We start from the raw sequence: 27,311 nt of genomic DNA on the forward strand, positions 1-27,311 counted from the left end.
GGTGAATCATATTTCACTATCGCTCTGTAGTGTTTTACAAATAGTGCTACATCTTGTAGCGGTACAATGTCTATTTTAAAACTAATGAACTCCTGTCAATGAGTTGATGTTTTTTTATTGATTTTGTTTGGCGCATCTTGTTTGTTTATAGTATACTTTGTGTGCTATAGACCAATTTATTTTGTGAATCTGTGGGGGAGGGGTATCTGAAATAAGGTTCCCTTGAATTTTTTTGGGTGCTTAGCAAACACAGATTAGCTCGAGTCGGGGTTCATTCTTGAGCACCTTTGATTTGTAACCTAGTGGCTTATACCACCCAGCCTTATATTCCGTGAACATAGTTTGAGCCAAATTAAGAATTCGTATTTAAATGATTGTTAGTGTATAATAATGCAAGATGTTTTTATTACTTTTATTTCTTTCCACAGGTATCTCGTACCAGACAAAGGAAACTCACTTCAGCTCTTTCCTACAGGGTCACGCCATTTGACATTTCTGTTCGCCCGCGGTGCTCGCTAGACTTGGTGAGGATTGTTCGCATCCTGGCTTGAAGACTGGCGGCCCACTTTTCATCACCGGATGTGAGAGACAAGTGTCCGTCTGCTTAATCGTCACGCGCCATTCGGGCCGTCACGCGCCAGTCGGGAACCTATTTCATTTTATCAGCTGACACATCGTTTCATTCACAGCTGACCAACTTCTGCATCGTCAGTGGACCATTGTGTGTTTTTTTTTTAAAGTGAAAGAAAACAGTTAAATTAAAAACACAAAAACAAAACGGAAGCTGATACTCGGACTTTTGAGGTACCGCCCGAGTCTGGTCTGGGCGGAACTACCACAGGGGCAATGACATTGTTGGAACAGCGACAACACGATTTAACATGTGTTGTGGTTGGGGATGACTCGGTGGGGAAGACTAGTATGCTACTTGGATATGCCACTAACAGATACCCCACGCAGCACGTGCCCTCGGTATTCGACAACTATGCAGGTAATAAGTTTGATCTATTCTTCTACCTTAAAAACAAGCAAAAAAAAAAATCCTTTAAAAAGAAATAAAGCTAGGCTTATCTAAGGGAAATAACTCCGCACTTACAACTGTATTTATTAATATGAAGAATTAATTTCCCTTATTCGATATCATGCGAAATAATTGATTACCAATAATTAATTGACTAATTAGTTAATTTTGTTTTACTTTTGTTAGGTAAAATAAATAATTGTTTTAAGTTTTAACTTGATCCGTGAATGGGTGTTGCCCGTGGGAGAAATGTTCGCGTTCAATAATCTAAGGGGACAAACCCGACATATTTTGCCGTATCGGTTAATACTGAAGAATTCATTTCCCTTATTGGTATCAAACAAAATAATTGATTACCAGTAATTAATTGACTATTTGGTTAATTTTGTTTTTATTGATTCATGTCTTGTTTGTGCCTATGAATAATTGTACACGGTTATAACTTGACCCAAGAATGGGTGTGGAAGAAATAGCGTGTGCACACTTTTCGCCAGACAGACAGATAGACAGAGTGATTTAATAAAGACTTTTAACAAAAATTAAACTTTGATATAGATCTACTAGCGACAGGTTTTTTTTTTTTAAATAGATATTTTTCTCAATTTCTTTATATTAAACTTTTAAACGCTAACACAAATCCAAATAAGTACAGAGTGTACAGGGTGTACAGAGTTTACAGGGTGTACAGAGTTTACAGGGTGTACAGAGTTTACAGGGTGTACAGAGTTTACAGGGTGTACAGAGTTTACAGGGTGTACAGAGTTTACAGGGTGTACAGAGTGTACAGGGTGTACAGAGTTTACAGGGTGTACAGAGTTTACAGGGTGTACAGAGTTTACAGGGTGTACAGAGTTTACAGGGTGTACAGAGTTTACAGGGTGTACAGAGTGTACAGGGCACAGGGTGTACAGAGTTTACAGGGTGTACAGAGTTTACAGGGTGTACAGAGTGTACAGGGTGTACAGAGTTTACAGGGTGTACAGAGTTTACAGGGTGTACAGAGTGTACAGGGTGTACAGAGTTTACAGGGTGTACAGAGTTTACAGGGTGTACAGAGTGTACAGGGTGTACAGAGTTTACAGGGTGTACAGAGTTTACAGGGTGTACAGAGTTTACAGGGTGTACAGAGTGTACAGGGTGTACAGAGTGTACAGGGTGTACAGAGTTTACAGGGTGTACAGAGTGTACAGGGTGTACAGAGTTTACAGGGTGTACAGAGTGTACAGGGTGTACAGGGTGTACAGAGTGTACAGGGTGTACAGAGTTTACAGGGTGTACAGAGTTTACAGGGTGTACAGAGTGTACATGCTCTGATTTGTAGGGTGGGGGAAGAACAGTAGTATGGTATATATCCCTAGTGTAGCTCTAATGTAGCCTTTAAGGTATCAAATGTAGCCCTAGTATAGCAAGTGTAGTTCTACTGTAGCCCTAGTGTAGCTAATATAGTCCTAATACAGCCCTACTGTAGTAAATGTAGTCCGAATATAGCCCTAATGTAGATGATGTAGACTGAATGTAGCCCTATTGTAGCAAGTGTAGCCCTAATGTAGTTCATGTAGTCTTTATGTAGCCATACTTTAATAATGTATTCTAATGTAGCCCGTGTATAGTAAGTGTAGCCCTAATATTGCTAATGTCCTAATATAGTCCTACTGAAGTTTATGTAGTCTTTATGTAGCTCTACTGTACCTAATGTAGCCCGCGTATAGTAAGTGTAGCCCTAATGTAGCTTAGGTCCTAATATAGTCCTACTGTAGTTTATGTAGTCTTTATGTAGCTCTACTGTACCTAATGTAATCGAATGTAGCCCATGTAGAGTATATTTTTTGGTTCTAATGAAGTGATTTATAATGTAGCTTTAAACAAATATTAAAAAGCAAGTTTTCATTCTTCTATAGTTCCATGGTTACATATATAAAAAATCTTTACTTTTTACTGTGGAGTGTGGAATTGTAAGACTTATCAGTGCCAAGCAACAGGAGCTCTATAAATAGCAATTATTTAGTATTCTTGTATCGAATCGTGTACACTCTTTGTTCAAATCTATATTATATTTGTAAAAAAAACATTGACTGACTGACTGACTGATTTATGTATCAAGAGATCTGATCAACTGTGGTAAGATTTCGCACGAAATTTTGTACACGTGTTTCTTTTACCTATTAGGTGATCGCTGTTTTGACAAGAGTCACAGCCTGAACACAGCAATTGGTATTTTATTTTTAGCAGCCCCCGAAATGGGAAAAGACGCTATTAGTTTTGTGTGGTTTGTCTGTCCGTCCGTCCGTCCGTCCCGTTTACGTCGAAAATCAAATGAGTTTATATTAAATATTGAATCGAGAAGCCGAAGTAAAGTCAGAGATTGTATGCAGGACTGATATTTTTGTTGAGGGGGTGGAAAAAAAAGAGGGGGTGGGGGTCGGATACGTTAAAGTGATTCTAGAATTCATGGGCCAAAAGCATTGTGCGTGCGTGTTTTGTTTGGGGGTGTTATGAATCGGGTCGTTCCAAATCAAGCCAAAAGTCTATGCTAGAGATGCGAACAGTGAAAAGAACTGAATGGGGGTTCGAGAGAGAAAATGAGAGCCGGTCGTTTAATTTTATTGTAACAGATACACTAATTCACGGGTTTAAAAAACTTGTTAGGGGGGTCGTTAAAATGTGGCCCGTTTATTGACATTTCAGAAAAGAAAAAGCGGGGATGTTCTGGTCATAATAAACAATATAAAGCCTGGGAACAAATCAACTAGCGTTACCCGTTGCCCATAGATTGTCGATCCTTTATTATTTAGATTTGCCTTGTGATACACTTGAATCTCTAGAGTGTTTTTGTTCTGTCAAGTGTCTTCAAACTTTTCTACCAATTCACTTCCTCTTTAAGCGTATAAAACACAGAGATCTATATATTATGTATCTCTGATTAAACTGTACCGATAATTACTTGTAATCTATGTTAAGGTAAATTTGGCTGTAATTGCAATCAAAGTGTTCATTCCTGGGTCTTAAACTGAGGTTCATGTCTGGGTCTTTAACTGAGGCATATGTCAAGTTTTCTAACTGAGACATATGTTCGTGTCTTCAACTGAGGCTTATGTCCGAGTGTTTAACTGAAATCCTTGTCTAGGTCTTTAATTGAGGCATATGTCTGGGTCTTTAACTGAGGCCTATGTCTGGTCTTTCACTGTGTCTTTGACTGAGGCCTATATCTGGGTCTTTGACTGAGGTATATGTCCGTGTCTTTAACTGAGCCCCGTGTCTAGGTCTTTAATTGAGACATACGTTTGGATCTTTAACTGAGGCATATGTATGGGTCTTTAACTGGGGCCCATGTCTGGGTCTTCAACCGAGGCCTATGTCTGGGTCTTCAACCGAGGTCTATGTCTGGGTCTTCAACCGAGGCCTATATCTGGGTATTTGACTGAGGTCTATGTCTGTGTCTTTATAACTGAGCCCCATGTCTAGGTCTTTAAGGCATATGTCTGGGTCTTTAACTGAAGTCTATGTCTGGGTCTTCAACCGAGGCCTATATCTGTGTCTTTGACTGAGGTCTATGTCTGTGTCTTTATGTCTGTGTCTTTATGTCTGTGTCTGAAATTGAGCCCCATGTATAGGTCTTAAATTGAGGCATATGTTTGGGTCTGTAACTGAGGCCTATGTCTGGGTCTTCAACCGAGGCCTATATCTAGGTCTTTGACTGAGGTCTATGTCTGTGTCTTTATGTCTGTGTCTGAAATTGAGCCCCATGTATAGGTCTTAAATTGAGGCATATGTTTGGGTCTGTAACTGAGGCCTATGTCTGGGTCTTCAACCGAGGCCTACTTTCAATAACCACACGATCTTTTTGTTTCGTCACTCAAGTATTTATGTTGTTAGTCATTCACGAAGTGGGCAGACACCAGACTGGCACGCTCATAGTGCACACAATGGACCAAAAACAACGAGAAAAAAAAAGTGGTAAATCTATATATAACTCACGCAATAGTTGAACGGTACCTCGGTCAAACATGTCAGTCCTTTAAATAAATATTGGCGGCGTCTGAAGGATGTGGTTGTTACAGACCACTCCCCGCCCCTCTCTAACATTTTGTAACAATGGTAGTAGGAAGAAGTGTTTATACTTGGACTAGTCCTCGCCACATTGTTTGATTGGAGGGGAAAGTACCTTTTGAACTCTTTTTTCGTATGCCTTTTCCCCCTTACTCTTTAGCACGCCCCCACCCCTTCTTTTCATTAGTTAACAAGTTTGAACCCACGCCTTTACCGTTTACGTGTTAAAAGTCACCACAGGACCTTAAGGTCAGAGTACCATGGGATTTCATCACCTGAATCCTTCCCCCCCCCTCCTCCAGGAACGGTTTCACCCCCCCCCCCCCATCTGGAAAAACAACGAAGAAGTATTGCTATAGTAAAATGGACCCCCACACCTCCTCTCCCCCCCCCCTCTTGTTGTACAGATATGACAATTTGGAAAAAAAAATACCTCGAGTTTTATAGAAATATACTAAGCTAAGGGGGGGGGGGATATGCCTTGTGTTGAGAATTTGATCGTTCGCTACACATTTTTAAATTATAGATTTTTTTAGACTTTAAAACCTTCTGTTTTTATGAGTACTCGAATAGCTCACTGGATAACTCGTCGACCCTCCATCATCGATACCTCAGTTTGAATTTAAAACTTTGCAGTTATTTTTTAAAAAAAAAAAAGCTTTTCAAAAAGCATCACACGGATACCTACTTCCAGATATCTCCCTCAATTTATTATTGTGGAAAAGTTGGAGGGATTTGGTAACACGAACTGTCACAACACCGGTACGATGAAAGTGAATGGACAGATGAGACGAGATGAGATGAAATGAGATGAGATGAGATGAGATGAGACGAGACGAGACGAGACGAGACGAGATGAGATGAGACGAGACGAGACGAGATGAGATGAGATGAGATGAGAGATGTATTCCAATGTAAACTGGTTCGAAATGATGCATTAAAAAAAATATGTCTTGTTTTATAACAATTTACTTCTATTCCTTTGACATCTTGATTTGACTAAAGGATTGTTGGGACATTCTGTATACGAGTTGCAGACTTCATTAGAGGTTTTCATTCAAGGCAAAAAAACAAACAAATAGAAATAGTATTTGAGAAAGAGCATTTCCATTGGTTCTCCACCAATTCTTGTATCTCCAGTCGATGTGCCAAAACCCCCCCCCCCACACAAAATATCAAATATTATATCTCCAGCGACAATATGTACTTGATTTATTGTACTATGTATTATTCAACTGTTACCAATTATCCACTCAAGACTAGCGTCTCACCGAAGCATAAAGGCTCAAATAGTCGACCAGAACTGTTGTTCTGTTTTTTGTTCTAAGCATAAAGCTGGTTAGTCTATTTACCAAAACATTTGAGCTATTAGTTTCTACCAACAGTAGGGTAATCTTACTAGATCTACGTGTCACAAACAAGAAAAAAAATTCTTGCATAATTGATTTTAAAAATTAAAAGGTTCTCTGTAAGAAAAGAAAAAAAGTAGCCGTTGCTTCTGAACTTTGAATGGTCTAAAGTATCATGATTTCAGATTTTCAATATCTTTTCTTGTTTACAAGATCTAACCGGGACGGATGGACGGACGGACAGACAAACCACACAAAACTAACAGCGTCTATTCCCGCAAAAAAATATATAAAAACAAAACTTCAGAATATCTTTTGAATCATTGTCACGTTTGTTCATTTATTTATCTAAGGACATCCATCCCTAGATCCCAGTGGCGCTACATCCCATAATGGGTTCTGGCCTTCAACACATCCCTCCATTCAGATCTCTCCTTGGCCTTTCGTCTCCACGCCCTAACCCCAAGCTGTTGCAGATCTGATATATCTAAAGACATTTTTGTAAAAAGGACTTTCTTTAGACGTCTATTTTAAGTATTCATTTGATTTTAATTTTGTTGAATAAATATACATAGTTGGCAGCACGAAAAGCGTATTCCTTTTCATTACAAATTGAAATATTTACGATTTAAAAAAAAAAGCTAAGGCTTTAGGAAGATGATCCATATTCCTTACATTATTTGTTTATTTCTTGATGAGCTAATAAATACTGATGTAGATAGCCTGTGTGGTAGTAGTCTTTTCATTGGACGAACGGTGTCTGCCTAACCAATCGCATTCTTGAATCTATCAGTTGTTTTTGGCTGCGGCTGCCATCCTCTTTGCCGCCTTGGCTCTCCGCTTGGCTTCTGCTTGGATGGCTTTTCGGACTTTAAATGACCTGTAGAAGGCTTGGATCAGCCTCACGGCAGTGGCGGTGCCCCTGAAAGTGCGCCTCATAATCTGCACCGCGTTCCTGGCGGCTCGTCTCTCCTCCATGATAAACATGTACTCTTTCTCCAGATCTGCGAAATATTCCTCCAGTTCTGCAAGCTGAGCTTTCTCATCCTTGTAGTTCATTTCAATATATTCGTACATTTCCTAGAGAGAGAGAGAGAGTATGAGTTTTGAGTTTTTGGCACAATTTAGGCCATGTCGTGCCCGTAATCCTTCAAGGGTTACTCTCCTTTACAAAAGCTAAATTCCATACAGTTAGATCATTAAAAAAAAAAAAAAAGTTTTATTCACAGTTAAAATAGTAAAGGTAGTAAAAATTTAATAATTAGTAAAAATCTTATGTAAATATTATAGGGTCACAATTTCAAAAATCAGATCTTCGTAGTAAACCCCACCTCCCGGACAAAGCCCAGTATCTTCCCTGGGTCGACATTGTTGAATAGTGTTTTTAAGTTGTGCGCTCTAAAAAAATTTTCCCTAACATCCTGGTATCTTGGGCAATCAATGAGGATATGATCCACCGTGAGGCGAAAGTCACAGTACTCACAAAGTGAGATGTAGGTGTGTCCAATCCTAAGTCTGGACATGGTCGTGCTACCACGCCTTGTCAGACACCTAAATGTGGGCCGCCACCTGACATCCGCCACAATCTGCCTGAGTTTGTTGTGAGTCTCAGCCTCCCATCGATTCTGACACTCTCGATAGGTGGCAGAGGCAATACTTTGTCTCAGGTCTGAACAGGGAATTTAGCAGCAAAAAAAAAAAAAAGTCAAGTTCTCCTTTCAGACGTTGTGGTCTATAGGGCAGATGATGTAAAGGGCATCTGTTTCTGTGGCCTACGGTTAGCGAGTGTGTCATGTGGACAGCACTACGACCAACCGCCTTTACTTTTCACCAACTAATGTCAGGTACCCATTAGAGCTGAGTGGGCTCAGAGGTGCCAGAAGACTAAAAATTCCATTCTACACCAGAATTCTAACTCCGGACCCCGGTTTGGAAGCCAAGCGCTTTACCGCTCAGCCACAGCGCCTGTTAATGTCTATTAATTAATTAATCTGTAAATATTTGTTTTTCACATTTAGAGATTTCCGTCTCCAAGTATTATACTTTATTCATTTACTAATAATGCTCATTACATAGTAAGCGGTAGCTACAAATCAATACAAACTAAAAGGTAAATTAATTGTGTTTTTTTACAAAGCTTATATCAGCTCACTCTGTCTGTCGGTCTGTCTGTCTGTGTCTGGTACACTTTTGGAACACGTTGTTTTTCACTCTTTCCATTCTCGTATCATGTTGAATCTTTACATAATTATTCACTCTAACAAACCACGAATCAATAAAAAAATTAACAATTAAATATCGTAGTTATTATTAATTATTCTGTTTGATATCGAAAAAGGGAAACATCTTACACTATTGAGAAATATGGTTTTAATTGTGGAGCTCTTCCCATTAAATAAGCTTTATTTGTTTTGTTTTATTTTTCTTGTTTCGGTTTCATTTCTGTTGTTTAATTTTAATCGAATCGCTTTAAAGAAAAACAAACTTGATGGTGGCCCCTATAACTGAGTTGATGTATGACTCTCATTAATGTTTACAAAACATTGAATCCACAATTACCATTTTACGAATCATTTCCTCGTCGTATTTTCTTATGCATGCATCCAATTCGTTCTCCATTTTATACTTCTCCTGTTGAGAGATAAGAAAAGCAACCAAATCAATCATAGATTCGCAGGGTTTAACTCTTTCTCTCCGTATTATTTTGCTCATTATTATTTCACTACCCTGTTATGATTGGGCTTCCATAGCTTCGTTGTTTGTTATCAAAAAATGTTGTATTTGGTCTAGAATTAAAGGGAATAGCATGCTCTTTTTACATAATTCAAAGTCAAGTTTAAAAAAGTAAACATTAATTTAATTAAGTCATAATCAACGATGGTATCGTCGATTAGGAGAGAAAGAGTTAATAATTACAACTCCAACTTTCGTGGAAACTAAAACCTAAAACCTGGGCTAGAAAATGAGAAACCTGGCTAGACACGGATCTCGAAAACGGCTCCAAGGATTTACCTAGAAATCTGACAGTTGATGTTTATTGTTGGGAAAATAATTATTTCCTCGTTGGCCAAACTGGAAAACTCTAATTTGATCGGTATAATTTTTCAAAGTATAAAAAGAAATAAATTAAAATTTGGCTTATATTGAACAAATTATGCAAATTCTTGTATATAGGCCCTATCTGCACGTATGCATTGTATTATTCGGAAGTCTAATACATTAATGTTCTGGAACATCTTGCGCATTTTCTTCTAGGTCGACATCTATAGACCTTTCATTAGAATATTATAAACCTTTATTTTTATATATAAATATTTTAAATGCAACATTCGTTAATTTTTAAGAGCAACATCAAAATTGCTGTTTAAGTTGTAGAAAAGATTTTGTTTCTAGTATTTGGACCTCAATTTTTTTTTTCATCCAGGAACGCTTACCAAAATAACTGTTAACATCATTTAAATAGAAGAATAATCTCCCTTTGATAATGGTTTTATTTATTTTTTTCTTGTTTTATTTAAAGCTACGTGGCTATAGAGAAAAATATTGCAATTTTTGCAAAAGGTTTTGATAATTTTTCCACCTACATATAAAGCAACCCTGGAGTTTGGGTGTGTGTGAGGTGTGCAATCACAGAATTTTGAGACTGTTGGACATCGCTTTAATTTTTTCCCAAGAAATACAACCAATAGTTCCGGTAGCACAATTAAAAAAACCAAGACAGCTAAGGGCTTCCCTTTTGGCATGCAACATGTTGTGAAAAGGGAAAAGGAAAGAGGATTTATTTAAATGATAAATTAAAAATCAAAAACAAAAACAAAAAAACGCAGGGAAAGTTGTGTCAAACCACAGCCATTGGCTTGACTCGGTCAAAACCAGGCGAATCTAAGGAGCGAGTATGACCACATTTCCATTTATTTTTATTATAAGAAACATCCAAAGATTTCTTCTTTTTTTTTGTTTTTCAAAGCGTTACGTACAATAAGCTCAGTGCTATTCTTCAGCTGCTCGTAATACAGAAAATTGATTTTGGTCACGCTCGGGGAGCTGACAGCAAACAGCTAGACAAGCAAACACCTTGACAACAAACACCTTGACAGTAAACAACTTAGCAGCAAACGCCTTGACAACAAACACATTGACAGTAAACAACTTAGCAGCAAACGCCTTGACAACAAACACATTGACAGTAAACAACTAGGCATCAAACACCTTGACAACAAACACCTTGACAGTAAACAACTAGGCATCAAACACCTTGACAACAAACACATTGACAGTAAACAACTAGGCATCAAACACCTTGACAACAAACACATTGACAGTAAACAACTAGGCATCAAACACCTTGACAACAAACCTATTGACAGTAAACAACTTAGCAGCAAACGCCTTGACAACAAACACATTGACAGTAAACAACTAGGCATCAAACACCTTGACAACAAACACATTGACAGTAAACAACTTAGCAGCAAACGCCTTGACAGTAAACAACTAGGCAGCAAACACATTGACAGTAAACAACTAGGCAGCAAACGCCTTGACAGTAAACAACTAGGCAGCAAACGCCTTGACAGTAAACAACTAGACAGCAAACGCCTTGACAGTAAACAACTAGGCAGCAAACGCCTTGACAGTAAACAACTAGGCAGCAAACGCCTTGACAGTAAACAACTAGGCAGCAAACGCCTTGACAGTAAACAACTAGGCAGCAAACACATTAACAGTAAACAACTAGGCAGCAAACGCATTGACAGTAAACAACTAGGCAGCAAACGCCTTGACAGTAAACAACTAGGCAATAAACAACTAGGCAGCAACACCTAAACACTTAGAAAACACATGGACACCTAGACAAAAGAAACCTACACAGCAAACACATAGCAAATACCTACACCAACAACCATCTAGACTGCAAACACATAGACAGTAAACACCTAGACTGCAGATACTTAGACAGTAGACACCTCGACAGTAGACACATAGACAGCAAAGTCACGACTTAAGCATTTCAGAGTCCGGGCCTGTTTAGATACTAGGCCTTGAGTTTTGAGATTTAAAAAAAAATATTATCTTTCAATTAATTCCGAAACAAAATTGAAAACTTTCCAACTCTAGAATCTACACTCTTTTCACGACTTAAATATTTTCAATTCACAACTTTTTAATTTACAGTATGGCAACTTAACAATGTTCAATTAAAAACTTAGCAATTTACAATTAACCCCTTAACAATTCACAATTCAAAACTTATTTAGTTTAAATTAATAATTGAACAATTTACAACTCACAATTTAACAATTTACAATTTAAAAATGGATTTTTTTCATAACTGAAAAGTTCCCTTTTCAGACCTTGCGATCTATAGGGCAGATGATGTAAAGGTCATCTAATTCTGTGACGCACCCAAGAGGGTGTCATATGGCCAGCACAACGACGAACAGCCTTCACTTTTCCCCAACTATTGTCAGACACCCGAGGGCTCAGAGGCGCCCCAAATATCACGAAATTAAAAATCCCAGTCTTCACCAGGATTCGAACCCTGGACCCCCGGCTCGAAAGCCAAGTGCTTTACCACTGAGCCACCAGGGCTCCGCCAATGATAATAAGCGTCACTAATGATGTTTTGTTAAAAATTATGTAACCGGGCTGCCCTACCATTATCTGGAATTTCCTCCAAGGCCTTTACCACTTAGCCACCCCGCCTCCCATGTTCAGTACTTACACTGCGTAGTTCATTTTCCAATTCTTTGTTCTTGATAACAGTGCTCTCCGTGATTTCCATAAGTTCGACTATTTCCTGCCTCAGGTCCATCGTCTTCTCGTCCAGCTGTTTTTCCTCGGTCATCTTCTGCTTCTCACTTTCCGCCAGGTGGCGCCTGATTGCTTCCCCTGAAAACTTCTCTATTTGAATGGTGTCCATCTGAAGGTGCTCCAGCAAAGTGATTTTCTTAACATACTGCGTGAGTTGAACGCGAAAGCATTGAATTAATATTTAATAGGCTTGAGCTTATGGGTTTTAGTTTGTAAGAGTTGAGTTGCTTAGTTTAACACTGGTGATTTAATTTAAATGATCATCGTCTTTACGAAAATAACAACCATATTAAGTTATAGATGATTGTTCACGTACGCTATAGATCTTTTATTTCGCACTTTTTCACTATAAAAAAATAGATTTAATTACAATTACGTGGTTATTTATTTAGATTTTAAATATTTGCATATAGAATTTTTTTAAAATTAAGTCATTGGATTTGTAACTTATACACTATTTCTGGGACCGTTTGAAAGCATATCACCGTGTACTACTGACTTAGATACAAATACTCTTTATAAGTAAGTAAGCTGGGAACGGAAAAGCAACGTTGAACAAACTTCCACCCCCCCCTCCTTTTTGTTTTTCTTTTCTTGGCCTGAACGAAACAAATAATGCGATAAATTAAATAAACTAGGAACAAAATTATCTGCCTTTAAAAATGTACAATATGTCTTAAACTTTGGCCGGTCAATGAAATCATTTTCTACCCACAGTTTTGAGAAAAAGATGCAGAAGCTCAGTTCCAGTAAACTGAAGGATATTTTATGTTGCTTAAGTCAGTCCGAAAGATAGTCCAGTTTCACTTAAGTTGTCGGGTTATTAGCAGTGAAAGTTGCCTTAGATTCTTTTCTTATTTCAATGGAATGCGAAAAACAAATATTGCAGTCAAGGATTATGGAAGAAAAAATCCTGTTGGAAATTTGTTGAGAGAGTTTTGATGTGTGTGATTGTAGAAGAAGACATTCAGTCGGAAATTTGTGGGATCTTGCTATCAGCGTTGTCGACGAACGCAGGCTGTCTGAAAATGTGTACTAAATCTTGATATCCCAAAAATCATAGAAGAAATAGCACTTGTTTTGTTAAATATGAACCACCTTTATGGGCCCTCCCCAACCTAGCTATGTAGATGTAATCAAAATGGAGCTTATTAAAGTGGTGGACATAGATAGAAATTCTTGGGAAGAAATAGCTTTAGACCGAAACATACGGAGAGAAGCTGTAGAGAGACAATCTATAAACTGCTAAGCAGCGATGTTCTCAGACAACAACAAAAAAAAAAGCGAACCGAAAAGGCTCCAATGCACTAACCAGGCTCTATTTTGACACATGTATGCGGACCAAAACGCCTCTCTAAAATTTAGCTTTTTAAGCACGACCAGAAATGCTCTACGACAAGAGCCAGAGTCGTCTTGCAACTGAAGGTGGCCAATGATAATAAAGTAAAAAGTAAAGTTCCTTTTTTAGGCCACGCGATCTATAGAGCACAACGGCCGACTGTCTTTTACTTTTCCTCAACTAATGACAGGTAACCTTTAGAGCTGGGTGGAATCAGAGGCGCCCATAGATCCCAAAATTAAAAAGAAACTGTCTAATAAACGTCACTAATGATGTCTTGTTAAAAATTATATAACCGGTCTGCCCAACTCTTATCGTCGAAGGGCTACGGAAATTTCAGCCACGCGTGTCAAGGCCACATCGGAGCAAAAATATGATCGAGTCCAGTGTAACTGAACCTCTCCGGGGGCCAGATAGTTCCAAGCCACGTGCCGGATATAGCCCGTAGGCCGTAGCTTGGGCATCACTTAACTAAGAATCATACCTCTTTATCTTCTTGGATGTTACACATCTTCTGTAGTTCCCTGTTCAGCCTGTTCAGTATCTTCTTGTTGACTTTGTCCCGCCGTGACGCATCCTCCATGTACTGGAGCCTCTCCTTCTGCTGTTCCGGAGTGGTGAACATTCTGAACTCGGTCACTTCCCTGAACTCTTCCATCAGGCTCACGAACTCTCCTTCAATTGTGTCATGCTGAATGCACTTTTGAACCAATTCCAAAGCGGAAGGGTCGCTGATGAATTTCTTGAAGATGATTCGAGACGACTCTGTCAGCTGTAATAAATAATGAACACATTTCTCATCATCTGTTCCTTGACTTTCGTCGCAGGGCTGCTTTGACAGTTCGAGTAACCAAATCCCTCCACTATTCCCGGTCAGAAGCTAGCAGGATATTTAGAGAGAGGCTGGCCCAATCTTTTGTGTTATCCAGCCAACATATTTACTAGTGCTAACATTGCTGATCATCATGTGACCATTTTCTGAATGGAGGAAAATCAACAAATAGCAAGTTTTCGGTCATGCATTTGTACAAATTTAAAAGGTATCTTTATTTGTAAATTTCGTTTATGTGCTAGGGTGCTTGACCTATTCAGGTTTACTCTAAATGCAAAGATTTTTTTTTTTAGAATAGAAGAATGTCTTGAGATCAAGTAACAACACACATCTCTTTGTACCCCAGTTTTAATTTTGTCGTTTTGCTAATTACTATACAATTGTTTTGTTTTCAATCTTACAGACATCACTTCTTTATCACTTTACCGTCTTTGAGTTATTCTTTGTAACTATACAGTTTTTGAAACAGTCTTTGAGTTATTCTTTGTAACTATACAGTTTTTGAAACAGTCTTTGGGTTATTCTTTGTAACTATACAGTTTTTGAAGCAGTCTTTCAGTTATTCTTTGTAACTATACAGTTTTTGAAACAGTCTTTGAAACTTGTCTACAGTCTTTCAGCCATTGCAATTTGAAACTTTATAATGATTAAAACATTACAGCCTGTGAAACACTCGGGTCTTTCCAACTTGACAGTCTGTGAAACACTCGGGTCTTTCCAACTTGACAGTCTGTGAAACACTCGACCTTTCCAACTTGACAGTCAAATTTGACAGTCTGTGAAACGCTTTCAAACTTGACAGTCTGTGAAACACCCAAGTCTTTCAAACTTGACAGTCTGTGAAACACCCAAGCCTTTAAAAAATCACAGATTTTGAAACACTGACCTTTAGAAATATATTTTTAGTCAATACCTTTTTTCCCCTTGTAACGCCAACTTGAAATAATATACTAAGTGATTGTTTATTTATTTTTACATCTCTCACTGTCACTTACCTGGCCAATTATGTTGCACATCTTTCTCACGGCGTCTTGAAAGATCGTCTCTTTCTGCATAGCCTCAAAAAGTTTCGTGTTCAGCTTAAAGGGCAAAATGAGAAGCTTCTTTTTCTTCTTGTCTTCATTCTCAACCAACAATTTGGCAGCTGACTCAATAACATCGAGCGAGGAATTTCGGGTAATTTTGAAGGATTCGGATTGAGACATAAACATTGGTCGAGCAGACTGATTAAAGTCTTTTCGGTAATCATTGCTTTCAGCCGCTGCCTCTGATTGGCCATCGTCTTCTGGTTCGGCAAACACTGTCGTAGAATTAGCGTTATCTTTCCCTGCCGAATACCCGCTTGGTTTACCGGACAGAGGCGTGATGGATGTTCCAGACCGTGTTTTGAGAATTTGCTCTCTGAGCACTGGCAGACGACAAGTGACGGTAGAACTGCTTGGGAATTCGCGCACTTTCCGCGGCGACGCCGTTGGCAAGTGGTAGTCCATTTCTTCTCCTTCACCCTCACCCAAATCGAATTCGTCGAATTCGTCGAAGAAAGAAAACGAGATTTTTTTACTGGCGTCGGTCGCTGACTGCCCTTCCTGCAGCTGATCTGCCATGAAGCATAACTCCTGGGAGTCCATAAAGTCGTTCACAGTCCTTGCCTCGTTTTTGTACCTGTAAAGAATCCTTTTGTGCTGCTGCAGCAGTTGCGTCAGCTCCGTTCCCAGGGACACCGCAAACCTGTCCAGGTTGTCAATGATGTACTCAAGCAGAACGGCCACACTCGCCTTGCGACTGGCCTCTTCAAAGAGTTTGACTACCCTCTGTGCTGGTATTGATGGATTGTTCGTGCACGACATATCTGGCTGGGGCGGTAATACATTTGAACTCTGACCTTTGGGCGTTTTGAAAGCTTTTAGGCTATCCAGCAGTATTTGACTGGATATTCTGAGGCTGGATTTAGAACTTAAGTCGCCACTCATTCTTGCCCCCTTTTCTACGTAGAACTCAGATAAATCTATCACACATAGTTTAGCATTATTTTAGATTTCCTTAGCATATATTTTGTTCCCTCTACTTTAAGATCAATATTTTTGGAGTGTTATCAAATGATGCATAATTATTATATTTAGTTTACCTTACATAGATTTGAGATGTATTTTACATTGTGTGTTTTGTTTTCATGAGTGCACTGCAGAGAAAGATAACTCTTGAATGACACATCCGTTCAACAACTAATAGACCCTGAAATTTCCATTCATTCGTTCACCATGCACAGAATTAACAGTTTATTTAAATCCTTAAACTTATCTAGAAATCAAAGATGAATAGCGTGTCTCTGTCTCTCTCTCTGACTCACACACACACACAAACAAACACAGACAAAAAAAAAACGAAAAAAAAACACACCAACAAAAATACAAACCAACAAACAAAAAAAAAACAACAACACAAAACACACACGAACAAACAAAATTGGAATATCGATCTCCATGCACAGTTCAATACACTCATCTACCCCATAGTAAGTTGAACCGCTGGGGCGCCACACATGATCTATCGACCGTCTTTCTCTATTCCTCTCTGTATTTTTGCCTTGAATAAAATCTCTTTAAATGACAGGCCCGTCCCTTGTTAATATATTTGGCCAGTGATACAGTGCTTTTCCTTGAACTTTCTTCCCCTAGTGAGGGCCTAGTGCATCATGAAACAACATAGGCTGCGTCAGGGGGCTGACTTGGAGTCAAAATCGGCCCTGACATTTCCATACAAACCACAACTTGCTTGTCTTATGAGGAATTTTAGCGTTTCGGGTTAGGCTTTAGTCTGTGTCTTTGTGGGTTTGCGTTAGTGTTTCTGTGTCGTCTAAAGTGGCTTGTTGTAAAAGTTATCATGAGATTCAACAAAATTTCGGAATCGTTTATGCCCAGCTGGAGAGGAAATCATACACCTTTTTTACTGCCTCTCTTATGCGAGTTTCCCAGCAATACTTGCTTTACATCTCTCTTATATTCTTTATTACTGTTTTATAACTGCTTAAATATTACCTCATAACATCAAGAAATACTTACTAATTTTTAAACTGACGGTCCTGGTTAAGAATCACTCGAGTGTGTTCACACAAACTCGACTTCAATAGGACTATTAAAATATAGGTCTTATGTTGTTTGTTAATCTCTTAATGTGTATAGAGGATTAAAACTAACAGAAGCACAGTAATATGGATATAGGAGAATCCATCATTTTAGAATATGTGGCTAAAAGTGAAGTCTGTAATGTTTTTTTTTTATAAAAAGTAAAGCGAGGGCCATCACGTTTACGGAACTTACTAACATTTAAAGAGGCCCATTCGGCAGTCCAGCTGGCCCATTTAGGCACCGACCCACCGGACGTTTGCCCAAAAGCCCATATAGCCAGTCCGCCCCTTGGCTTGGTTCCATTAGACAGGATGATTTTTCGACACGATTCGGTCCATGACATTTGTGTCTGAAATTTGTATAGCCCTGATGTTAAAAAAAGTTTAGATTCGTTCGATTTCATAATTTAAAAATTACCATAACCTAGTTTTACATATTGATTTGTAACTGACCACAAAGGCTAAGTGAAGTATAGGCCTACTCTGTTTCTATACAGTAAAAGCTGGGTAAACTGAACATTAAAAGCTGGGTATTCTAAAAAAAAAAAGCTGGGTAAACTGAACATTAAAAGCTGGGTATTCTAAAAAAAAAAAAAAGCTGGGTAAACTGAACATTAAAAGCTGGGTATTCTAAAAAAAAAAGCTGGGTAAACTGAACATTAAAAGCTGGGTATTCTAAAAAAAAAAAAAAATCTGGGTAAACTGAACATTAAAAGCTGGGTATTCTAAAAAAACAAAAAGCTGGGTAAACTAAACATTAAAAGCTGGGTATTCTAAAAAAAAAAAAGCTGGGTAAACTAAACATTAAAAGCTGGGTATTCTAAAAAAAAAAGCTGGGTAAACTGAACATTAAAAGCTGGGTATTCTAAAAAAAAAGCTGGGTAAACTGAACATTAAAAGCTGGGTATTCTAAAAAAAAAAGCTGGGTAAACTGAACATTAAAAGCTGGGTATTCTAAAAAAAAAGCTTGGTAAACTGAACATTAAAGGCTGGGTATTCTAAAAAAAAAGCTGGGTAAACTGAACATTAAAAGCTGGGTATTCTAAAAAAAAGCTGGGTAAACTGAATATTAAAAGCTGGGTATTCTAAAAAAAAAGCTGGGTAAACTGAACATTAAAAGCTGGGTATTCTAAAAAAAAAGCTGGGTAAACTGAACATTAAAAGCTGGGTATTCTAAAAAAAAAGCTGGGTAAACTGAACATTAAAAGCTGGGTATTCTAAAAAAAAAGCTAGGTAAACTGAACATTAAAAGCTGGGTATTCTAAAAAAAAAGCTGGGTAAACTGAACATTAAAAGCTGGGTATTCTAAAAAAAAAGCTAGGTAAACTGAACATTAAAAGCTGGGTATTCTAAAAAAAAAGCTGGGTATGCTGACCAATGGCAGTTGTTAAAAGAGAGATGCAAACAGAAAATGAATCCTTCCACCCATGGCATTTGTTTTACATTTCAGGTTCATTGAAACTATGTGGCCGTGAGCTTCACATGCAGATAATAGACACACAGGAATATGTGAGTTTGGGTTTTTTCTTGTTTATTTGCTGAAGTGTTTTTTTTTTAGTCTAGATCAGTGTTTCCCCAAGATGGCTAGGCCTCCCCCCCCCCTCCCCCCCCCCCCCCGGGAGTACGGGAAGAGTTTAAAGGGGGTACGCGTTTCACCTCACTAACTAGGCTGAATAAAATATTAATACGTTTAAAACATAATATTTTTTAAAAATTGTATTTTAAAACCGTTGAAGACTAAATATTTCCCTGATTTTAATATAAAGTATTGAATAGCTAAGATCTCGGTTAGGCGATTAACACAACATCCATGCCAAGAAGTTTGTAGCTTGCGGGAAAAGAGCAAGTGTAATTAGCTTCAGACGGATTCTTAAACAAACAAACATAAGAAGTAAATTTTAACATCACTCTGGTTGCAAATGCATTAGAAAAAGTTCTTGCTTTGTGTAACCGTATATGTACCGTATATTAAGTTGTTTTTTTCAGCATTTCTAGAAATTCGGGGGAAAAAATGAACAAACGCATCTCCAATTAAATTAACAACCAGGGAACCAAATTATGAAGATCTGTTAGAACCAACGATATCAACCTTCTCGTTGATCCAGATATAGGTTATTTGTAGCCTACTGTGCGCATCGTAGTGCAAAGGTGGAATCGTGCGCATGCGTGTTGAAAGGGAGGAGAACTAAAATGGAGGAATAGAAACTATTTCACATTTACACTACGATGCGCACGTAACACCTTCTATCACTTTTATTTCTATTTTATTATGAATAATTTTATTATTCGTTTATTATTATTATTTAGTGTATAAATAAATAATATATTTATTATTATTTAAATTAAATCCCTTTTTTTTGGGGGGGGGGGGGAAGGGGGCGAGTGTAATCAGCGTTACGAAAATTATAAAGGGACACAAAGGTAAAAAATTTGGAAAACACTGGTCTAGATCTAGATCTACTAGAAATGAGTGAAGTGTCGGTGCAGAGAAAGTGCGTCAGATGACTTGATTCAAGTTTGAGAAGTCAGGATCATGAATTGAAGAAAATCAAGGTGCTTAGGAGGAAGGAGATTTCGGAAGTTTGGTGAAGAAGATGCCCTGGTGATTGTGTTTGTAGAGGGATTTTTTTGGGGGGTCAATGTGAGTTTTGAAATTTGTGATGGGGATTGCGTGTGAGGAGTACATGTCTTGGGGAGATGGTGGATTTAAGGTGAAAGTGTGGGAGAGATGATGTGTTTGAGTGAATGTGTGGGTGAGAAAGCGTGTTAGAGTAAATGTGTGTCTGTGGGGGGGATATGTTGTGTTTTGAGGAGTAAATGTGTGGGGAGATGATGTGTTCAAGGTTACGGGTAGGTTAGTGAATGTATAGACAATAAGTGTGTTGGTGAATGTTTGGGGAAAGGTTGTGTGTTTGAGGGAGATGGTGTGTTTGTTAAGTAAATGTGTGGGATAAATTACATATTAGTTGAGCAAATATGTGGTGGAGATGATGTGCTTGAGACGTGAATGTGGGGGGGGGGGGGATGGTGTGTTTGAGAAGTGAATGTGTGTGGGAGATGGTGTGTTTGAGAAGTGAATGTGTGGGGGAGATGGTGTGTTTGAGAAGTGAGTGTGTGGTGGAGATGGTGGGGGAGTTGAGAAGTGAATGTGTGGGAGAGATGGTGGGGGAGTTGAGAAGTGAATATGTGGGGGAGATGGTCGGGGAGTTGAGAAGTGAATGTGTGGGGAGATGGTGGGGGAGTTGAGAAGTGAATGTGTGGGGGAGATGGTGTGTTTGAGAAATGAATGTGTGGGGGAGATGGTGTGTTTGAGAAATGAATGTGTGGGGGAGATGGTGTGTTTGAGAAATGAATGTGTGGGGGAGATGGTGTGTTTGAGAAATGAATGTGTGGGGGAGATGGTGTGTTTGAGAAGTGAATGAGTGGGGGAGATGGTGTGGGAGATGAGAAGTGAATGTGTGGGGAGATGGTGGGGGAGTTGAGAAGTGAATGTGTGGGATATGGTTTGTTTGAGTTATGTTAGAAAATGAGATTATTTCGAATGACCATTGAGTTTGTAGAAATTATTGTATTTCTGGAGAAAGTGGTTCTTCACAAAAAAGAGAGTTTGCCAGCAAATAAGATGATGGTTAGCTGAAGGGATAAATTAAGGAATGAACCATTTAGACTGGGTAATAGAAGTTCTTGTTAGATATTTTTAGTAAGTGGGGGACATTCCGTGAAAAAATATGTATTAGTAAATATGAACATATTATGTGAATGTTTTGTCAGATGCAATTTTGTTCTTTAATGTATGTAGTCAATTTTTGTGTTATTAGAAAAGTTTTTGTTTTTTTTTAAATTCAATTTGTGAATTAATGTGGGTGAGGGGGATATTAGTTTGTATTGTTTTTGTGGCTGTTTGAGCAATTTTTTTGTTATCCTTTTGAGGTAACTTTTGGTTTTACCAACACTGTAAGTTTAACATTAATTTAAGTTGTAACTATTCCATGAATATCTGAATTCTTTTTTTTTTAACAGGAAGAAAATCCAGCATTACGCCACAACCTTTACACACACACAGACATATTTGTTGTCTGTTTCTCGGTCATACGACCAGATTCCTTGCGCCATGTGGAAGATTTGTGGCTTCCAGAAATACGAACCTTTGCCCCTACCACACCATTCATTCTAGTCGGAGCTCAAGCAGATTTAAGGTGAATTTATGCTAATTGTATTTAATTAATTCAAGTGTCAATGTCATCTATTGTAAAATCTATTTCTTGACTGAAAACTTTAAGTACATTAAAGATACATTTTAAATCTCCTCTAATCGCTGCCTGGTATGGCAATCTGAGCATTGAAAATAAAAATAAACTTAACATAAAATCCTAAATGCTGCTGGTAAGGTCATTGGCAAAATACAAACCCCATTTGGGCAGCTGTTTGAGAAAAAAACATTCATAAGAAAGATTAAAAGATTTAAAAATTAAAGAATCATACTTTGAGTCAGCATTGTGTGATTTTACCATCCCAAAAGAGATACAAGACACAAATAGCTAAGGCAAACAGACACAAAAACTCTTTTGTTCCCCTGGCAATCAAGTTATTAAATAAAATTTAACTTTCTGGTATAAACATTTCACATGTTAATTATGAGCGAGTCTGTTGTTAATTTATATTTTCATTTTCTATAGTCATTAATGTTTTGTTTGGTGTAATGCACAAATTGTAAGTCAAATTTCCTTATGGATAATAAAGATTATTATGATTATTATTATTATTATTAAAAAAAAAAGAACTTTTTATGAAATTCTAAAACTTAAAGAACATGTGCAGCCACTGACCTGGAAAAGTGAAGTCACAGCACACTTATGATGATAAGTCAAGGGACAGGGGAGATGAGAAAATTAAAAAAAAAAATAAACAAAAGACTATGTTTTACACTCTAATGATCACCATGTTATCTTATTATTCATGTATTACTTCCATTCTATATTTTGGATCAGGTCATCAGAGGCTATCACACATATGCTTCTGACAGCCGGTCAACGTGCAATATCCAGTGCTGAGGGAGCAGCTGTTGCTCGAAAAGTTGGAGCAGCCAGCTACATAGAAACATCCCCGGAAGTGGAGAAAAATGTTCGAAAGCTCATAAATGGTGCAATCGCTTCAGTTTTGAAGGACAAGTCAAACGAGTCAAGCTCCTGCTGTATACTATAAACAGAAAATTGTGTTATTTTGTTTTATTAATTTGATGTGAAATAACTAAACTGCTGTATGTAGCTAATGAGACAAGATATAATAACAGGCTACTTACTTAATGCCTCATTCATGTCCAATAATTAAAAAATATATTTCATGGACCTTATGGTATCTTTAATAGATTATAAATTTAACAAAATTGTCATATAAAAAAAAATTACAAAAATTATGGTCTATTTTATAAAAATAATTTAATTTAATAATTTACAATGAATAACATGCTGAGATAGTTTCATTTACAAACACAGGCAAAATAAACTTTTTATAGTTAACTACATAATTATCTTCTCTTTAGAAGTAGTATATGGAAGTAATAAAATTAAGATATTTTTCTTTAGCAATAAAATGAATGGTTTGCTTTTTTTCGTAATCACAATTTTGATGCAATATTTACTATATTGCTTGTAGACAATATAAAGTATAAAGACAATATTTTTTTATTTTGACATAAGTCATAGTTAAGTACCACACATTGTTTTTAATTTATTCAGATACCCTTCCTTATATTTTAGTGTTCATAAAAAATTTATGCATTAAATACAATTTTATCAAGCTAAACATGTAGCTGTATTATTCTGAATACAAACAACAAACAAAACTTAAAAATGTATTGTCACCACCTCAAAGTTGGTGCCATAGAGTAGAAACCCTAATTCTGTATTGTGTATGTTAATTCCATATTGTGAATCTTATTCACAACCCATGTTGCACTAAGGTGAACACTTTTGACCTTAGGTGAACCAGAGAGTTAAAGGCAGTCAGTCCACATAGAGAGCTTGTAGCAAGCACTTGTATTGAGTCACTTAAGATATAAGCAGTAGAGTTAGATGTTTAAAGTAGTTGGTTATAGAATAAGTACTAAGTTGTGATATTCGTATATTACTGTTGGATTAATACTGACCATTCCTGGGTCGAATTGTATGGTGTATTCACTATGTGGTGTTATATTAAACTTATTGTGTATGCTACACCCAGCGTCATTTCATATTCAGTGATTTGTAACAAGAACCCAATGTCACCACCACGCCTACATTGATAACCACAGCCACATTCATAACATATAAAACAACGCGGTGACATTTTTGGTGTCAGAAGCGGCCGAAAACGACATTTATGACAGCATTGTTCAAAGTCACTTTAACATGATATGCTGAGACAACCTGCGTGGATGAAACTAGACAACCCTGATCTTACAACCTGTGTGGGTGAAACTAGACAACCGTGATACTACAACCGGTGTGGGTGAAAATCTAGTACTACAAGTCATTCAAGTCATCGTTTGAAGACAGCTGATATATGGTCAGTCGAAGTAGCTGACATATTCAAGAATCATCTACATCGAGTGCTCGTCATAATTCTAATGACACACTCATATTGTCGCTGTCTAACAGCACAGTTAATAAGAGAGCGCTCTCACTCTTAGACCTCTCTTGTCGTCACTACCTAAGGTCATTTTTAGTTATTTATATTTGTTTCAGCAACTGTACGAAACAGTGGATTACCTATCAAGCACATGAATTAGTTATTGGATTATTATTGTTCAAGAACTTGAGTACCGTATCATTTAACATTGTACTGTGAATTTAACAAGTGGATTACTTATGAACTGTAACATTGTACTGTGGATTTAACAAGTGGATTACTTATGAACTGTAACATTGTACTGTGGATTTAACAAGTGGATTACTTATGAACTGTACCATTGTGCTGTGGATTTAGCAAGTGGATTACTTATGAACTGTACCGTTGTGCTGCGGATTTAGCAAGTGGATTACTTATGAACTGTACCGTGGACATATTTTATGTGGAGCATCACCGGAACTTTATGTACAAGTCAAGCATCAAGTGAATATTTAAGGGAAGTAACTTTAATTACCCTTAGTATTATCAGTATTGATTAGTTCTCTTGAACTACACCACAATTTTTTTACATTTGTATTTATATATACATTTGACTTTAGGGACTAAATTTAATTATCTATTGAGTCTGAGCATTTATATTTTTTTTTCAAGTAAGCATCCAGGTATTGGTAGGGACTCTTTAGATAAAGTAAATACTTGATCGTATAGCTGTATTAGTTAAGTTTGTATTTGTCAAGTATCTATCATATTGTTAAACTCTTGTATTGATATTGTCTTGTTTACATCTGTTGAATTTTCTTTTGCGTCATAGTTATTTCTCATTGTAATTCTTTTGTCTACTATTTCTACTATCTTGTAATGTCTCTTTAAAGCAGACTGTTTAGTATCTATAGTGTATTTATGTTTGTCTAATTACTTATTAATATATATATTTATTTTACTTCTTATTTCAACCTATTTTTTATTATTATCAACACTACACTACACACTTGATAAACTATGGGATATATTTTGATTTGAGATTGACAAGATTTATATTGTGTATACTCTTCAAACACATTGAACTATTTTGATACTATTGATACATTGATCACTATTTATCAGACTAATAAGGCTCACATAATTGTGAATTATTTGTTGCAATAAACTTTTACATTGCAAGGGGAGATACTAGAAATACATAATCACATAATTGATCAGTAAAGTATTACATTACGAACTAGACAAAGTACCAAGAATAACTTAAGATACCTCATAACCTCAATTGTTTCGCACAAAATATATATCTACTATTACCTGTAATTACTATTTGAGCAATAATAAGTATTTATTGTACAATATTTCATTTACAAATATCTAGTACACATATCTATTACTAAACTATATTACTAATTTGAATCTTTGAAAATGGCTGAGTATGAAAAACTAATAGAGATAGTGGATAAACTAAAGTTAAAAGAAGATGATAGAGCTGCATTCATTAAAATTGAAATAGATAGAATTAGAGTAGAAAAAGACAAGCAACGGGAAGAAAGGCTACATGAAAGAAGACTGAGAGAGAAAGAACAAGAAAACTTAGAGAAAGAAAAAGAACGCCAGCATGAAATAAAATTAAAAGAACATGAAGAAAAAATGGCCAAGCTAGCAAAAGAAAATAAAGACAATTCAGCAAGTCAAACTTCATCTCATCATCAGTATCATAGCAAATTTAGGAACTTTGACCCAAAAGAAGACACATTGGAAAATTTCATTATTCAATTTGAATACATCTGTCAAACAGCAAATATGAATAGTGCACAAATGGCTCAACAACTTCTAGCTAACCTAAGAGGTGAACCACTAAACATCATCGACACACTAACTATGGAACAAAGAAAAGACTACAACACAGTAAAACAAAGACTTATTGAACATTTTGGCAAAACGGAGGAGCACTATCGAAAACTTTTTAGGGAAATAAAACTAGCCAAGAATGCAGATTTAAAAAGAACAATACATGACATGCGCCAGAACATGACAAAGTGGCTACAACTCGCAAACTGTAACTTAGATGACCCCAAACAGATCTTAGATTTTTTTCTCATTGAGAATGTGCTAATTAATGTTACAGATGCAGCATTCTCATTCCTGAAGGAGAGAAAAATAAAAAATGAAGCTGAATTGATATCAAACTTAACAACATACAAAGACTCACACCCAAACATCACCATTGACAAAAGGGAATTGTACAATGTAGCTGCAACAGTGACAGAAAACCATCCAAGAACTACAAATAAATTTAAATATGCCAAGAGCATACAATGTTTTTTCTGTGGCATATTGGGTCACACCAAAGCAGAGTGCAGAAAGAGAATGGCATCAGAAAAACAACAACATGTAAATAGAAACCATAAATATGGAAGAGATAACAGAACTTTCCAGAGCTTCAGTCCTAACTATAATAGATCCTATCAACAACAATATAACAGAAGAACATGGCAAAGCTACAGTCCAACTAACAGTAGATCACATCAAACAAACAGAAGATGGCAAAACAACAGAATGTATAGAAGAGACCAATTTCAAGATAGACAACATACTTACCACAATAACAATCATACCAGACAAAACATGGCAGCTGCAGCAACTGAAAGACCAATAGAATATGAAACAGTAGCATATATACAGACAAAGTCAGCCAAATTAAAAGTGTATCCTGCATATGTGGATGGCATTAAGGTATATGCATTACGTGACAGCGGCTGCACCTCAATCATTGTAAAGAAATCACTAGTAAAACCTGAACAGATCCTAAAAGACAAGGTCACACTGACTTATGCAAATAAAGACTTATGGGAAGAATGTGAAACAGCATTAGTTTTCATTGAATCGCCATGGTTCACTGGTCAATACAAAGCCATAGTAATGAACAACCCAGCTGAAGAACTAATTATAGGGAACATAGAGAATATAGTTGAACTATCAGAAGAAGCCTTAGTAAAATGGGCTAATAGTGTGAATCAAGAAAATATTGAGTTAGCATCAACTACTAATTCACATGATTACAACAATGTCAGTATACATGAAGCAACTAAAGATAATCAGTCAATTACAAATGCAAATAAAATAGATGTAGAATGTCAAACTCATTTGCTAACAGAAGCATCTAAACTAAATAAAGATTGCCAAACAATTAACAC

General features: G+C 37.0%; 2 protein-coding genes across 10 annotated transcripts in view; one reads left to right on the forward strand and one right to left on the reverse strand.

Annotated features, from left to right (window-relative positions):
• Positions 1-23,744, forward strand: part of LOC106073521 (cell division control protein 42 homolog) — a 47,575-nt gene extending 23,831 nt beyond the window's left edge. For all 9 annotated transcript variants that reach the window (XM_056023206.1, XM_056023214.1, XM_056023207.1 and 6 more), the window contains exons 2-5: positions 429-991; positions 18,977-19,035; positions 21,547-21,722; positions 22,515-23,744. In XM_056023206.1, the coding sequence (XP_055879181.1) occupies positions 847-991; positions 18,977-19,035; positions 21,547-21,722; positions 22,515-22,728 (594 nt within the window). In that variant the 5' untranslated portion in view covers positions 429-846 and the 3' untranslated portion in view covers positions 22,729-23,744. The remainder of the gene's footprint in view (positions 1-428; positions 992-18,976; positions 19,036-21,546; positions 21,723-22,514) is intronic.
• LOC129925037 (uncharacterized) lies at positions 6,946-17,018 on the reverse strand. The gene is made up of 5 exons (XM_056023204.1): positions 15,398-17,018; positions 14,055-14,342; positions 12,143-12,376; positions 8,977-9,048; positions 6,946-7,497 (listed from the first exon to the last, which is right to left on the reverse strand). Exons 1-5 carry the CDS (start codon positions 16,370-16,372, stop codon positions 7,207-7,209), a joined length of 1,860 nt encoding a protein of 619 aa, XP_055879179.1. The 5' UTR covers positions 16,373-17,018; the 3' UTR covers positions 6,946-7,206.
• Positions 23,745-27,311: the final 3,567 nt, after the last annotated feature.

The sequence above is a fragment of the Biomphalaria glabrata genome, chromosome 3 (genome assembly GCF_947242115.1).
Source record: "Biomphalaria glabrata chromosome 3, xgBioGlab47.1, whole genome shotgun sequence".
NCBI classification, from domain to species: domain Eukaryota; kingdom Metazoa; phylum Mollusca; class Gastropoda; family Planorbidae; genus Biomphalaria; species Biomphalaria glabrata.

Bases quoted from the DNA above. Each gene is read 5' to 3' on its own strand.
- LOC129925037 (XM_056023204.1), bottom strand. From the start codon at position 16,372: ATGAGTGGCGACTTAAGTTCTAAATCCAGCCTCAGAATATCCAGTCAA. The intron at 14,343-15,397 runs GTAAGTGACAGT...TATTTATTACAG, and splicing joins TGTGCAACATAATTGGCCAG to CTGACAGAGTCGTCTCGAAT. The intron at 12,377-14,054 runs GTATGATTCTTA...CAACTCACGCAG, and splicing joins ACATCCAAGAAGATAAAGAG to TATGTTAAGAAAATCACTTT.